Source organism: Brassica rapa, chromosome A03 (genome assembly GCF_000309985.2).
Source record: "Brassica rapa cultivar Chiifu-401-42 chromosome A03, CAAS_Brap_v3.01, whole genome shotgun sequence".
Classification (NCBI taxonomy): domain Eukaryota; kingdom Viridiplantae; phylum Streptophyta; class Magnoliopsida; order Brassicales; family Brassicaceae; genus Brassica; species Brassica rapa.
The window spans coordinates 12,767,359-12,780,476 of record NC_024797.2 but is presented as its reverse complement, the minus strand read 5'-3'; the positions used below and the strand labels follow the sequence as shown (position 1 = coordinate 12,780,476).

The window sequence follows — 13,118 nt, the reverse complement described above, 5'->3', positions numbered from 1 at the left end:
CATTCTCATTTCATTCTTGGTTACCTGAATAAGTTTTTCAGCAGATGGAAGCCCAAAATGCCCAAAGGAGGAGTTATCAGGTGGTTATAGCAGCAACGAGAGACATGGGTATTGGTATAGATATGAAACTTCCTTGGGATTTACCCAATGAATTTCAGTTTTTCCAAGATGTAACAAGTAGGACATCTGATCCTCGTAAGAGGAATGCAACTATTATGGGAAGAAAGTCATGGGAAGCTACTCCTCTCGAGTTTCGTCCCCTTCCTGATCGCCTAAACGTTGTCCTCACAAGATCTAACTGTCACAGTATCCCCACTGATGATGATAACGTAATGGTGTGTGGTAGCATGGAATCGGCTCTTGAACTTTTAGCCAAACCGCCTTATTCATTTTCCATCGAGAAGGTCTTTTTCATAGGAGGCGGCGAGTTGTTAAGGTTTACATTCTCCATCTGCCTGAATCATTCTTTTTTTAGAACTTTTTATGATAAAGTAATAATAATAATAATACGAGACTCTAGACCTTGAGGTTTGATTAGTTGAGTCTAGATTGGAGGCTTTAAGTTAGATATAATAATATGTGATCTTAATACGATGGTTGAAGTTTTTTTTTTCTTGGAGGCTTTAAGTTAGATATATGAAGTTTAGTATCAATGAGTGAATGATTGGATATTTGGTTTAGAGTCAAGATTTCATCTGAGAAGTTATGTTCAGGCATTATATGAATGCACCAAGCTGTGATGCTATCCACCTAACAGAAGTTGATATAACCGTGCCATGCGACACATTCGCACCGAGGGTGGATACTTGTCTATACCATCCATGGTACTCATCACTTCCAGTTGTGGAAAATGGAATTCGATATTGCTTTAACACTTATGTTCGAAGAAAAGATCTCATTTTTGGATCTGGTGTGGAGGCAGAGCAATACTCGTTCTTGCCTAAGATGGTTTTCGAGAGGCATGAGGAGTTTGGTTACTTGAATCTTGTTCAAAACATTATATCTAATGGGGACATGAATGACAATAATACTCTTCTGTCGAAATTTGGCTGTCAGGTGAGCTGAGTTACATCTTTGTTAGTATCTTATTATTTGTTGTAGCTGCCATGTGAATTTCTAATATTATCTTTTTATAGTTGCGGTTCAATCTGCGCAAGACTTTCCCCCTTCTCACAACCAAGGCATGCCTTCTTTATCCTTTCAGTTAAAACATACTACTAATGTTTCATCTTCAATTAAAGCCATTCCTTTTATTCTTGACATCTTCTCTTAATCACAGATTTATCAAGGAATCTACCGTGGTTTGATTAGAGATTGATTTTTTTATTTTACCCTGTTGTCTTGCAGAAAGTATTCTGGGTAGGCGTTGTAGAAGAAATCTTACAACTCATCAGTGGTTCAACCTATCCCAAGGTAAAACCAAAAGAGACCTCTGTTGAAGATTATATTTCATTTGTTTATAGCTATAGCTTCTTTCAGGAAAAGGGTATTAATCATATATGGGAGAGTGATAAGGCTAAAGAATATCTTGACAGGTAAGCATGGAACAGCTCATTTTGAAAGCATGTAGGCTTATTGTAACTAATATAATTTTGTGTTCCAGTTTCGGAGTGAATGCCACAGAGGAAGATGGAGACCATCCACTCTTGACTGGACTCTACTGGAGTTACTCTGATGCTAGGTTGGTGGTATCTCTTCTTTGGATTTAATTGTTCCTATGTTTTGCTTCTTTGACTGGTTGGCTTTACATTTTTTTTGCCAGCCAAGAATTCAATCAGATCTCTGATGTTATAAACAAGATTAAGAACAATCCTCATGATCGAGGGATAACACTTTCAGCTTGTAAGTTGTCCATATCTCCTTGCCAAACGTTCGCACAGGTTAGCATGTCTTTCATCTGCTTTGTACTCATCTTACAAGCTTGTCTGTACAATGGAATTAATGCGACAAAAGTAGATTGAAAACAGTTCGTTTTTTTTCTAATGATCAAGTTCTATGTGGCGAATGGTGAACTTTCCTGTCAAATCTACCAGAGCTCAACTGAAGCAAGTCTCGGGATTCCTTTCAGTATCGCAGCATACTCTCTCTTGACATGCATCATGGCTCATGTTTGCGGTACACGTATACACAGAATCCTAATGATCTCGTGTGTGGAGTAAAGACTTAACAGTAAATGTGCATTTTCTTGTGGTGACAGATGTTGTTGCTGGTGATTTCATCCATTTGATTGGAGATGCTCATGTTAATACATCTCACACCAAGGCTATACAAAGACAGCTTCAAATCTCCCCAAAACCCTTCCCGGTCAGTACTATAATTTGCCTCTCTATCTTTTCTCTCAGGAGACAAACTGACTTTTTCCATCTTTAACGGTAAAAAAAAAACAGATTTTGAAAATTAATCCGGCGAAAAAAAAGATCGATCACTTGGAAGCTTCTGATTTGGATCTCCTGGACATATGACCTGCTTCATAAAGAAATATGAACAATTACTACTTTAATACTCTTCTTGTTTAGAGCATCTATAAAAATACACTTTATTTTGAAGTTTGCAAAATTTCATATTTGAAGTTTAAGAGCATGCGCAGTAGAGGTTTAGAGAAGGGGATCGCACGCTTTACAAAAAAAAAAATATATTAAAAAAAGCAAAACCGATGAGCTCGGCTCATCTCGCCTCTTCTGCGTGATACCCTCTCTCCTAAAGTTCATCACTGTAGCGCGGGCCCCACGATACGTGGTGGCCCGCGATTGGTCTAAATTTTTTTTAAAAAAAAAAATCAAAAAAAAAAAAGAAAAAAATTTAGTAATAAAAAATTGAAAAGTTGAACCCCAAAGAGAGGGTTCACTGATGCTCTTGCTCTAAAGATAACCTTCTCCAAAAGTAAAATTTTTAAGTTAACTTCAAAAGTATTTATATTTTATACTATGATATTTATATTCATGATACTTAATTTAAATTTATAAAACTGTAAAAATAAATAGCATATATATAAAAATATTATAGCAATATTAATTAATAAACTGTTACACTAAAATATAAAATTTTGCATAATTAAATATTATATTACAATTAAATACCATATTATTCTATAAAACTATTTTCATAATAGCCTCATATATGACCATTTAAGAAAAATATCCTTAGATAGTCATAAAAAAAGAGTTTTTGTCACAAATATATGTCATAAATATTAAAATGACCAAAATATTTCATTAAAGAGCTAAATATACATTTATACCCTAGTATTAACTAATCTAAACTTTAGGGTTTAGAGAGTTAAGGGGTGGGTTTAAAAATTTTAAAAATAAATTATATTTTTATAAAACTTATAACTTTATTAAAATTTAAAATTAAATTGAAATAGTTAAGCCAAATTGAATGTACAAATGTAAATTATTATTTTTTATATAAAAAATATTATATGTAAAATTAATATTATGTACATGGCGTAGGAAAACTCATATAAATTAACTGGGAGAATTTATTGAAATAAAGTAAAATACATAATAAATAACCAAACAATATTTAAAAATTAAAGTAAACTTTTCACACGAAGCACGGATCAACCACTAGTATTTATACGTAGAAGTTGTGTAGCTTAGGAGGAAGGAGACAAAAAATGTCTTTCAGAGGAAAGGAAACTATAAAAATAGTAATAAAAGCGAAAGAGAAATAAAGATTAAGGTAATTTTGAAGTAAACGGAAACTTCTTAAAACATGTATGACCAAGAAAAACCTTTTAAATCTACAGAAAAAGAAACTAGTTGTATTATGTTAATATAACAAAATTAAGGTAATTTTGAAGCAAACAGAAACTTCTAAAAACATGTATGACCAAGAAAAACCTTTTAAAACTACAAAAAAAAGAAACAGTAGTATTATGTTAATATAACTAAAATTTAATTATATCTAACAAACCGTTGTTTCTTTTGCGTGTTCCACACTTAAATTGACATGTATATATATAGACGTCGAGACTTAGCTTGCAGAGGAAAAAAGTGGTAGAAGCGAAAGAGAAACAAAGTCAAGGTACCTTTTAGTTTCGATTCTCTTTTTTAAATTGTCTGTTGATCAAGAGAGGAAGAAGGCATTCTGAATCATGTTAGCAAATTTTGAGTATTGTACGGTTTTGTGTCAATTAATGAAAGATTATGCTCCGTTAGAGAATTTTTAGGGTTGAGCGGAAAGTGTATTAAGTCTTTCCTCTTGCGGCTTTGTGATTTGCTTGTGTGCTAAGTCCTCAGTACGATTTTTTTTTTGACCAAAAAGTCCTCAGTTCGATTATTCATACATATTTACTAGATTTCTTTCTCTTTGTTGGAACAGGAAGAGATGGGTACCCAGAACACTCAAACCGACAACCAGCCAACAGCTACACTTCCTACAACATCTTGCAAAAAGCATGTGAATGATGATAATGCCACTTTCCTTGCAAACCTCAAGGATCGTTTCACTGAATTGGTCAATACCCCTATGGATGAACACAAGACTTGTTTCAAAAACACCATGGACAAGGTTCTTTCTCAGTTTTCTATATCTCCTAAGGATGATGCACCTAAGAAGTTGACGAGGTGAAGGAAGTGGAGAGTCACTCGCCTCTTTAGGGCTTTAATAAATCAAGTTTCTTCTATTTATGTCTCTCGTTGAACTTCAGTAGTTCCGTTACAAAAAAAAAACTTCAGTAGTTCCAAATTTCCTTTGCATAACTTCTTTTACTTTTCTTGCTTAAGCTTTGAGAAGGTTAAAAGTTTCCCTTGCATAAACAAGTTCTTATGATGTGCAAAACTACTCTTCAAGTGTTTGGGTACTGTTAATACTTAATATATATTCATAGAATTGTCTTCCTTATTTTTCTTCTTGTTTCTTCATTCCCATTCTTAATTCATACAACTTGCTTACTCTTGCAACCCTTTTTAATTTAGTTCCAACTCTTTCTGCTTTATTCGTTCTATATATTTGGGATGTGGGAAGCATGGTTAGAACTTGTTTCTGGACCATGGTTAGAACCAAACGTTTCAATGAAACTTTACTGCCAAACTTAAATCCCCGTTGCATTATTTTGGAGTTGAGGTCAATCTTGGTGTTCTTTGTTAAGAACCCTTGGAGTGGTAAAACAGGTTTCTATGTTTATTTACATTGTTCAGCTGTTGTTTATATACATTTCTACAACGAAGTTATACCTGATTGATTGGCGTGATTTCTCTTCTCTTCCCACCACGGATGAAATCACGCCATCAATCAGGTATGATTTGAACGGAGAGGAGAGAGAGACGAGAGCTTGTTTCTTCTCTCTTAACTCCTCTTTAAAAGTTGGTGATGGCTCGATTTGATTGATGAATCTGTTGATATCTTTCATCCATTACTTAGAAGAGGAAGAGAATGTTTTTAGTTAGTAGTACTTTTTTTCCCTGAATAAATCTGTTGACAATGTTTGCCGACCAAAAAATCTGTTGACAATGGGCTTTCCCTTTTTAAATTTAAACATTGCGGAATTTGATTCGGCTTTGTCTGATTAAAAGTTTCGGTTGCGGATTTTGATTCGGCTTTGTCCGATCTTTTTGTTGTGTGTTTAGCTCTTCTCCTTCTGATATCATCTTCAGTCCATCTGTTCTAAAGGATTAGAAAAGCTCAACTCTTGATTCAGAGGTGGACTCAATCTTTGCATATGAGAAGTGACGTATCCATAAAGATCAAGATTAGAGGGTCAGAAGGATTGATGTTCCTTTAATTTCATTAAGTACTTGTTTTCCCAGAAAAAATCTGTTGACAAATGGTTGCAGACCAAAAAATGTGTTGACCATGGGCTTTCCCTTTTTTAAATTTAAACGTCGACTATAGGCTTTAAACAAATTTCTATCTAGCCGAATTATATAGTAAGTTGTTGGGTAAACCTATGAAACATACGAGTCAAACTCTTACAGTACGTCTCAGGAAGGGTTGAAGTGTACATCTTCATACATAATTCTTCATACACCACGCACTCGAATTGAACTCCAAATTTTATATATATATTCATATTCAGACCCACACACTCGATTACACTCGATTGAACTCCAAATTTTATCAGGTTTCTGACATTATTTTTTGAACTAAATTAAAAACTAAAAGAACAAAACCCAAATTCAATTACTATTTCCTTAACCAAAAACCAAAACTCACAACCGAATTGGAACCAAACCAAAAATAAAAAAAAATACAATCTACGAACCGACATTTATAAAATATCATCAAATCATAAAATTTTAATTAAAAAAAATAACTATAAATATTCAATAAATAATTTTGTGCAACCCCGCAGATCAGAATCTAGTTTTACGTTTAAATTTTCGAGAATATTTTTAGATTTTTCGGTCTTGTTTCCAGAGATATTCCGTTCTTGGTACAATATTAATTTCGCTTTTCGATCCACGTAAAACTCTTATTACCACTAGTATAGTTTTTTTTTTGGTAAAAATGTTAAGTTTTATTACCATTTTGTTTTTGACAGAACAACAAAGAGCAGATGATGCAAAAAAATTAAAACTAAACAACAGCTCAATCTTAAGCAAACACGAGGACAACAACTACAAGTAAAGCAACAATGAACAGAGACTACAACCAACTTAGCATAAGCACTTGCCACAAAATTGGAGCCACAGTGAAACCGAGAACTGAACCTGGTAGATTTGGCAGTACCCGGTGATCAGTTCTTAAAGATTGAATCCTCAAGAACAGCTCGTAAAAGACCTCTTTAGCTGCAGCCACCATGGACAGAGAGCAGTACATGAGCACACTCGCATAGACAGTAGACGAGCTTTATTTTGGAGAGAAGGACCACCAGAGACGCCACGAACACCACCGAACCTGCAATGGAGAGCCAGAGCCAAGCTACCACTAATATAGTTTATGATGATAAAGAACATAAAATATAATTATTATATTCTAACAACATGCAAACAATGATAAGAGATGTGCACATATTAGCAAATTTAGTAGTAAGAAAAAAAAGATACGCACATATTCGTTTATATATAGTATGCCTTAGCAAAAGTTCGTATATAGGTACGGTACCGTATATTCTCTGCAATACAAAAACGTGAAGTGTTTTTTTTTTTTTCCTAACTAAAACGTGAAGTGTTGGATATTTGAATTTTGAAAATCCTAAGTCTTAATGATTTGCTGGATTTGAAGGCTGCGATCAGAACAGCAGATTTTTCGAGGTGATTTACTCTTGTCTCGTGACCCAACAGTTATTACCAATCATCATCAACCAATTTCTCACATTTCGAAGAACCCTAAATAGAGATTGGTTGGTTGGTTCGTACATTTCGAGAGTTGCTTCTTGTCCGGTTCGAACGTCCTTTCCATTATTGGATTCTCCGTAATATTTTGAGAACATTTTATACTTCCAATTTTGTTTCAAAATAAATATCAGTTCCTAAGTAAGATTTATTAACTTTACATGTTATTCTATCTTATTATGTAGATAGTAGTAATGTTTTATTTAGAATATACTCTCTCTGTTTTTTAAAGAGTGCCACTTTAGATTTTTTTCTTGTTACATAAAATATATCGTTTTATATTTCCAATGCAATTTTTACTTATTTTCTACTGAATATTAATTGTAAAATATATTGTTCTAATAAATAAACTTATTTATCTCAAATATTATTGGTCAATTAGATGTAATTAATTAGAACATAAATATATTTCAATCATTCTTTTAATATGTGTGAAAGATGTGTAAATGACACTTATAATGAAACATAGGAAATATGTAAAATTAAATATATTTTTAATATGTGTTCATAAAACTAAAACGACAACTACAATGAAACGAATTGAATAATAATGATGGCAATTATATTGATCAACATTTAATTAATTTAGACAATTGGCTTTCTCATTACTAAAAACCATAGCTAGTAGTAGATTCTAAGAGCATCAACAACGGAGCTTCTTAAAGCTGCCCCTTCAAAAAAAAAATTAAAACCATGCGGATCCCATCATTATTTTTAGGACTGTCTTTTCTACCTCTTTCGTAAGAGGCGAATTTGGGAGGATTTTACCACTTTTTGCAGACTCCATTGATATATGCGATCCGCGGTTGATTTGTTTTTAATTTTTTTTCTAAATCAGACAAAAAATTTAAAAAAAAAAACCCGACTCCTTTACTGTTAATGATGGTCTAAGAACATCAGCATTAATTAGTTTCTCAAACTAATTCTCTTATAAATATTATATTATTTTATTTTTTAAGTAATATATTATATAGTTGAAATTTTTAATCCGAAACAAAAATGGGTGATTGAGAGCAATGCCAAGTGGCATTGGCGTTTCTTACTATTGTTGAAGAGTTTATGCATGAAGAGACGTACCTCATTTATTTATCTCTCTCTTTGCTGCTGTTTAGTTTTTGAGTATTTGTACTCCCTACACACAACTTCCTCTCTATTTGCACTCCATACACTATTTCCCCTCAATTTTTTTCCCCCTAACACTACCATTTTCCCTCAATTCAATGGTATCCCACTCTTTTCAGTGTATTGAGCTAATTTGCTCTTAGTTTTTTATTTTTTTTTGTAGATAGAGAACCATGTGGAAAAGAACCACTCTAGGTGCTCTAAAAGTAACTTCAACGCTTAAGTTCTTAATAGGTTCCTAGCAATTAAAGAGAATAAAAATATTAAGAAAGGGCGAAGGAGAGTGTGTAAGAGTTCTAATGTATACGGGTTTTTGGCATAATAAATTCTCAAGTCTTTAGTTTGGACATAATTAAGCTCTAATTTTTATTTTATCATAATAAATACTAAACTCTTTCAAAAACTCTAATTAAATCCTAAAATTTCTATAGTTTGGCTATAAAGAGCTACTGTTAAAATCAGTCATGACACCGTCAACTTTTCTTTTTAAAGGCGTTTTCTTGTCTTCTCTCTTCACCATCCCATTTATACAGTTAAGTTGCAGACTTATTTAAAACAGAGCAAAGAGTGAAAACTTGTAAGATAAAGACAAAACAACTAATATTGATGTTCTTGTGGAGTCGCGATGATGACGTCTGCTAATATATTATAAGTTCAACATTAAGAAGAAAAAAATAAAATAAAATTTTTTTTCAAAAAAGGAACAAACTTCGAAACATTATTCCAATACTATTAAATCCCAGAGAAGCAGAATCCAAAGAAGACTGTGACAGGAAAATCCAAACAAGAGCAGTTTCAAAAAAAATTCCAAACAAGATTATCGTCATTCAAAAGAAAAAGAAAACAGTAAGACTATTCAGATTTCTCTAAATAGCCTGTCCATATGTTTGCAACATTTGGCCAGCCTACAAGAACAGATATTATGAATAAAATTCATGAGAAATATAATCAAAAGAGCATATACAAAGATAACCAAAACTATAAATAAGATAATCAAAAGCTTGTGTTAAAAAAAAAGATAATCAAAAGCTAAACCATATACTATGGTTATTTTTCTGATCGACCTTGAGCACGTTTTTCTACCACCATTAGAGGATTAGAAAATGTTGTTTTGTTGCGCCCCTCTTGCTTACAGTGTGAGCATGTAATTGTCCTACCATCATCACCTGTCATTCTTCCCCTCTTTGATAGATCTTCGTGGGGTTCTTTACGCTAGTTATGATTCCTTTTTCTTCCTCATTTTGGGCTTGGATCTAGTGGTATAATAGGATATCTATTTAGCCGCAGCCATAATTTCATCCCTTGTACAGTTCTCATCCCTCGAGCATATGTTTGCTGCCACTTATGAGTAGTAAAGTACTCTGGTACATAGTCATCAAGATTTAATTTTTTTCCCTATGATAACACACATAGCATGATCTTCTAATCTCCAACTTTTGTCACATATTATGCATCGTGATCATTTGGCTCAGATTTAGGGATTTGAGTTTTCGTGAAGTTCAGAAAAAAAAAGAGAGAAAGACGTAATGGATACGTGACGAGGTTACAATGTAAGTTAACCAAAGCTCTTTTTAGCCAAAAAAATAGAAATTTTAGGATTTAGGCAGATTTTTTGAAAGAGTTTAATATTTATTATGCCAAAATAAAAGTAAATCTTAATTATGCCAAAATTAAAGAGTTGAGGATATATTAAGTCAAGAACCCAATTTAAACACTTTTTGTATGCGGTCTAAAACCTCATATAGCACCTGTCACTTTATTATTGATTCAATTAATACTAGAAAGCTAGAATGTACTTAGATAATTATAATACTAACATAATTTTTTTTTAAAAACTATAGCAGTTGGTTATCGATAATGCTGCTCTAAGGCTGGAGAAAATATGGGAAATAAAAATACAAACATAAACTCGTCGTCGGACTTCATTGAAACTGATGATATGCGTAGTTCTTTTTTTTTTTTTTTGATTCATACAATAGTTTAGGCTTTGTTGCTTCTTGTTTTACTGCAGCTTCATGTTTCTCATCCTGCCAGAAGTAAATGAAGGAATTAAAAGAAAACTTGTTACATTGATTTTGCTTGTACATGTTTGTGTTTTTGTTTTCTTTTTTGGTAAAATTACATCTTGTTTGTTTTCATAGAAAGCTTCGTTTTATTTTCTTTAAATATAGTACTTAGTAGTTTCATGATGAATAGGTTTCGTTTTTTTTCCCGAACCTTCTTGGGCAAGATGTGGGATCGGACAGTAAATATTACATACCAAACTGAGAAGGAATGATTCTAGGCATAAATATTTTGGGTACCTTTTGTTGTCTGGTTTGTTACAAAGCCTAAGGAGGCACTGAGAAGGAAACACTTGGAAGATTTAGAGACTCACATTGCTTAGCATAAGAAGTCAGAGAATCTTTGTAAAGTAAAAGATGATTTATTCTGAAACAGACATGCCCTTTTATGTTTTATGTTATCATGACGCAGGCACATATAACCTTGTTCATAGAAGTATTTTAAAATGGAAAATAAGCGGGCTATTAGGGATATAAACACAGTTGATTTGTTGTAATTATCACAAAATGTTTGGAATTAGATTGCAAAAGAATAACAATACCTTTTTTCCTCATCACGCAGCCTGCCTTTGGTTCTGCCTCCAGTAGTCGTGTAGTTAGGGAATGGCACATGCCCATTATCGATGATTTCGATGTCACGTACGAGAAGGTCATATTGTCTCTTAGCTTCATCAGGGGTTGTTCCACCAACAGCTCTAGCAACATTATACCAACGGTCAGGAGTGTCTTGGTCATAGGTTGCTAGAGCACGCTCAAAGGCTTTGTTCTGCTTAACAGTCCATGAGCCAGATCCATAAGAAGACATTGAGTTTGATGCCATTGTGAAAAAGTTTGGCGTATTTCTCTAGTAATAACTTATATGAAAGAGAGGATATGTTGCACAGATGTAGTCCTTGCTCTTTATAAAGGAGGATTTGAGGTAAGGTATAGTGCCAGTTGGCAAAGATATCTTTGCTTTGCCAAAACAGAGAGAACGACGTTAAGTTTTTGTCTCCATAGGAAAATAATACTGAGAAAATATTGTGGAAATGAGTATCAAAGATCCAAACTAATCACCTCAAAAGATTGTGTTTGCAAGTGTCTTTTTGGATCCAGATTTGGCATATGATGCTCGGTAGAGACATATTTTCTGTAAATGTTGTTAATGTTTATTTTCCTTACCCAATTAGTGTTATAATGTCATTCTCTAGATTAAGCTTGTATTCAAAACAAATAGTTTATGTGACAAAACCAGTTTTGAAATGTGTATCTACACTTTTGATACCTAAGGCCTGTTCTTTTCATTGCCGCTGCGACTAGCGGTCGCGGCAACAAAATCACACTTTGACGGAGTCAAGATGAACGCTCTTGAAAGTAAACTTAATTATCGCAGCTTGCCGCAACGATGGAAAAAGAGGATGATGCTGCCACTGATATTTTCAGCGTCGGATTTAGTTACTGCGTTTTGCCGCTGCGACTGAAAAAGGAAGTTTCGGTTATTTCACCAGCGCTATATTTCTGATGGTAAAGAGGTAATTTTCAGTTGGCGCTGCTAGTCGCGCGTTTGCGAAAAGAACAGGCCTCTAGTCAACTACTTCCAGGAACAGTCTGGTCTCTAGTCAATAGTCACAGCACGAGGCTAACTGTGTCCGTAAGACAAGGAAAGTTACAAGTATTGGATTAGAGTTGGGGAGAAGTCTATGTTACCATACGATTTTCATTGACTATCAAGATTTCTTCTTATCAAAAATCTCAGGTTGTGAGGATTAATTTGTATCCACAAAACAAAATGTGTAGCTTTGTAGCTTACTCTTGTTTTAACTGTGTCGACAGAGGGTTATAGAATCATTTTGTGTTTCGTGTGTCCTGTGGCAATATTGCAAAGCAAAGAGTCAAGGATTTGTGAGACAAACAGAAGAAAGAGGGTGAAAGAGTTGTCTGCGATTGGAGTTTGGTGTTTCATTTTGTTATTAAGACTTATATATATGTTATGAACTGTCTTCTCTTCTCTTCTGCAACTGAAAGCTTTGGACAAGTTTGGTCCATTTTACAATTCTTGTAATCTTGTTACTACACTTGTACACGACAAGTCAATATACAGGCTTTAGTGAAAGATGATTCATTTGCATACATACAAGGTTTCAAGCTCGTGTTCTCTATAAGTAGTGAATAGCAATACATTTTTTTCTAACATACGTAAGTCTTTAGTAGTTAACACGACATAAGAAAATGTTCAAAAAAAAACAATCGACATAAGCATAATACACAAATCACTTGAGCATAAGAAGATATACAAAGCTGTGACGTTTTTTGGTCATTTAATGAACGATGTGTTTTATACTTAACGGCAATTCACAGCTTTTAATGTCAAAAGTGACGGAGGGATCGATTCGTTAAACAAACTGACTTGAGGAGTTTATACGTTGAATTATTAATTGAGGGGTTTATATCCAAACAAAACATACTTGAGGATATTTAACATTAAAAACCCAAATAAATAAGAGTTATTCTTGGGTTCAGTCTCTAGGGTGTAAGTTCACCAAACAATAGAAATCAATTATTTTATATTCAGTATTTAAAAAAAAAATTGTCAATTTATATTATTGTTTTAAAATTAAAAGTAAAAATAAATAAAAATAGTTTTAGTCACAGAAAAAAGAGATTAAAAAGAAAT

General features: G+C 33.3%; 2 protein-coding genes across 4 annotated transcripts; one reads left to right on the top strand and one right to left on the bottom strand.

Moving 5' to 3' along the window:
- The first annotated feature begins 4 nt into the window (after nt 1–4).
- On the top strand, nt 5–4,843 carry LOC103858399 (bifunctional dihydrofolate reductase-thymidylate synthase 1). The gene is made up of 10 exons (XM_009135756.3): nt 5–436; nt 714–1,056; nt 1,137–1,181; nt 1,348–1,413; nt 1,480–1,535; nt 1,604–1,681; nt 1,763–1,880; nt 1,992–2,115; nt 2,198–2,304; nt 2,388–4,843. Exons 1-10 carry the CDS (start codon nt 45–47, stop codon nt 2,460–2,462), a joined length of 1,404 nt encoding a protein of 467 aa, XP_009134004.1. The 5' UTR covers nt 5–44; the 3' UTR covers nt 2,463–4,843.
- A 2,601-nt stretch (nt 4,844–7,444) lies between these two features.
- LOC103858398 (protein RADIALIS-like 2) lies at nt 7,445–11,338 on the bottom strand. 3 transcript variants are annotated; one of them, XM_009135753.3, is made up of 3 exons: nt 11,008–11,338; nt 10,706–10,743; nt 7,445–10,429 (listed from the first exon to the last, which is right to left on the bottom strand). In XM_009135753.3, exons 1-3 carry the CDS (start codon nt 11,283–11,285, stop codon nt 10,425–10,427), a joined length of 321 nt encoding a protein of 106 aa, XP_009134001.1. In that variant the 5' UTR covers nt 11,286–11,338; the 3' UTR covers nt 7,445–10,424. The 3 variants fall into 3 exon arrangements, with proteins under 3 accessions (XP_009134001.1, XP_009134002.1, XP_009134000.1); XM_009135754.3 differs by lacking the exon at nt 10,706–10,743 and having other exon boundaries at nt 7,503–10,429; XM_009135752.3 differs by having other exon boundaries at nt 10,143–10,743.
- Nucleotides 11,339–13,118: the final 1,780 nt, after the last annotated feature.

Excerpts from the sequence above, each read along its gene's own strand:
- LOC103858399 (XM_009135756.3), top strand. The coding sequence starts at position 45 with ATGGAAGCCCAAAATGCCCAAAGGAGGAGTTATCAGGTGGTTATAGCA. Across the intron at positions 1,536-1,603 it reads GCTAAAGAATATCTTGACAG|TTTCGGAGTGAATGCCACAG; the intron begins GTAAGCATGGAA and ends TTTGTGTTCCAG. Across the intron at positions 2,305-2,387 it reads TCTCCCCAAAACCCTTCCCG|ATTTTGAAAATTAATCCGGC; the intron begins GTCAGTACTATA and ends AAAAAAAAACAG.
- LOC103858398 (XM_009135752.3), bottom strand. The coding sequence starts at position 11,285 with ATGGCATCAAACTCAATGTCTTCTTATGGATCTGGCTCATGGACTGTT. Across the intron at positions 10,744-11,007 it reads CTGCGTGATGAGGAAAAAAG|TGCCTCCTTAGGCTTTGTAA; the intron begins GTATTGTTATTC and ends TTTCCTTCTCAG.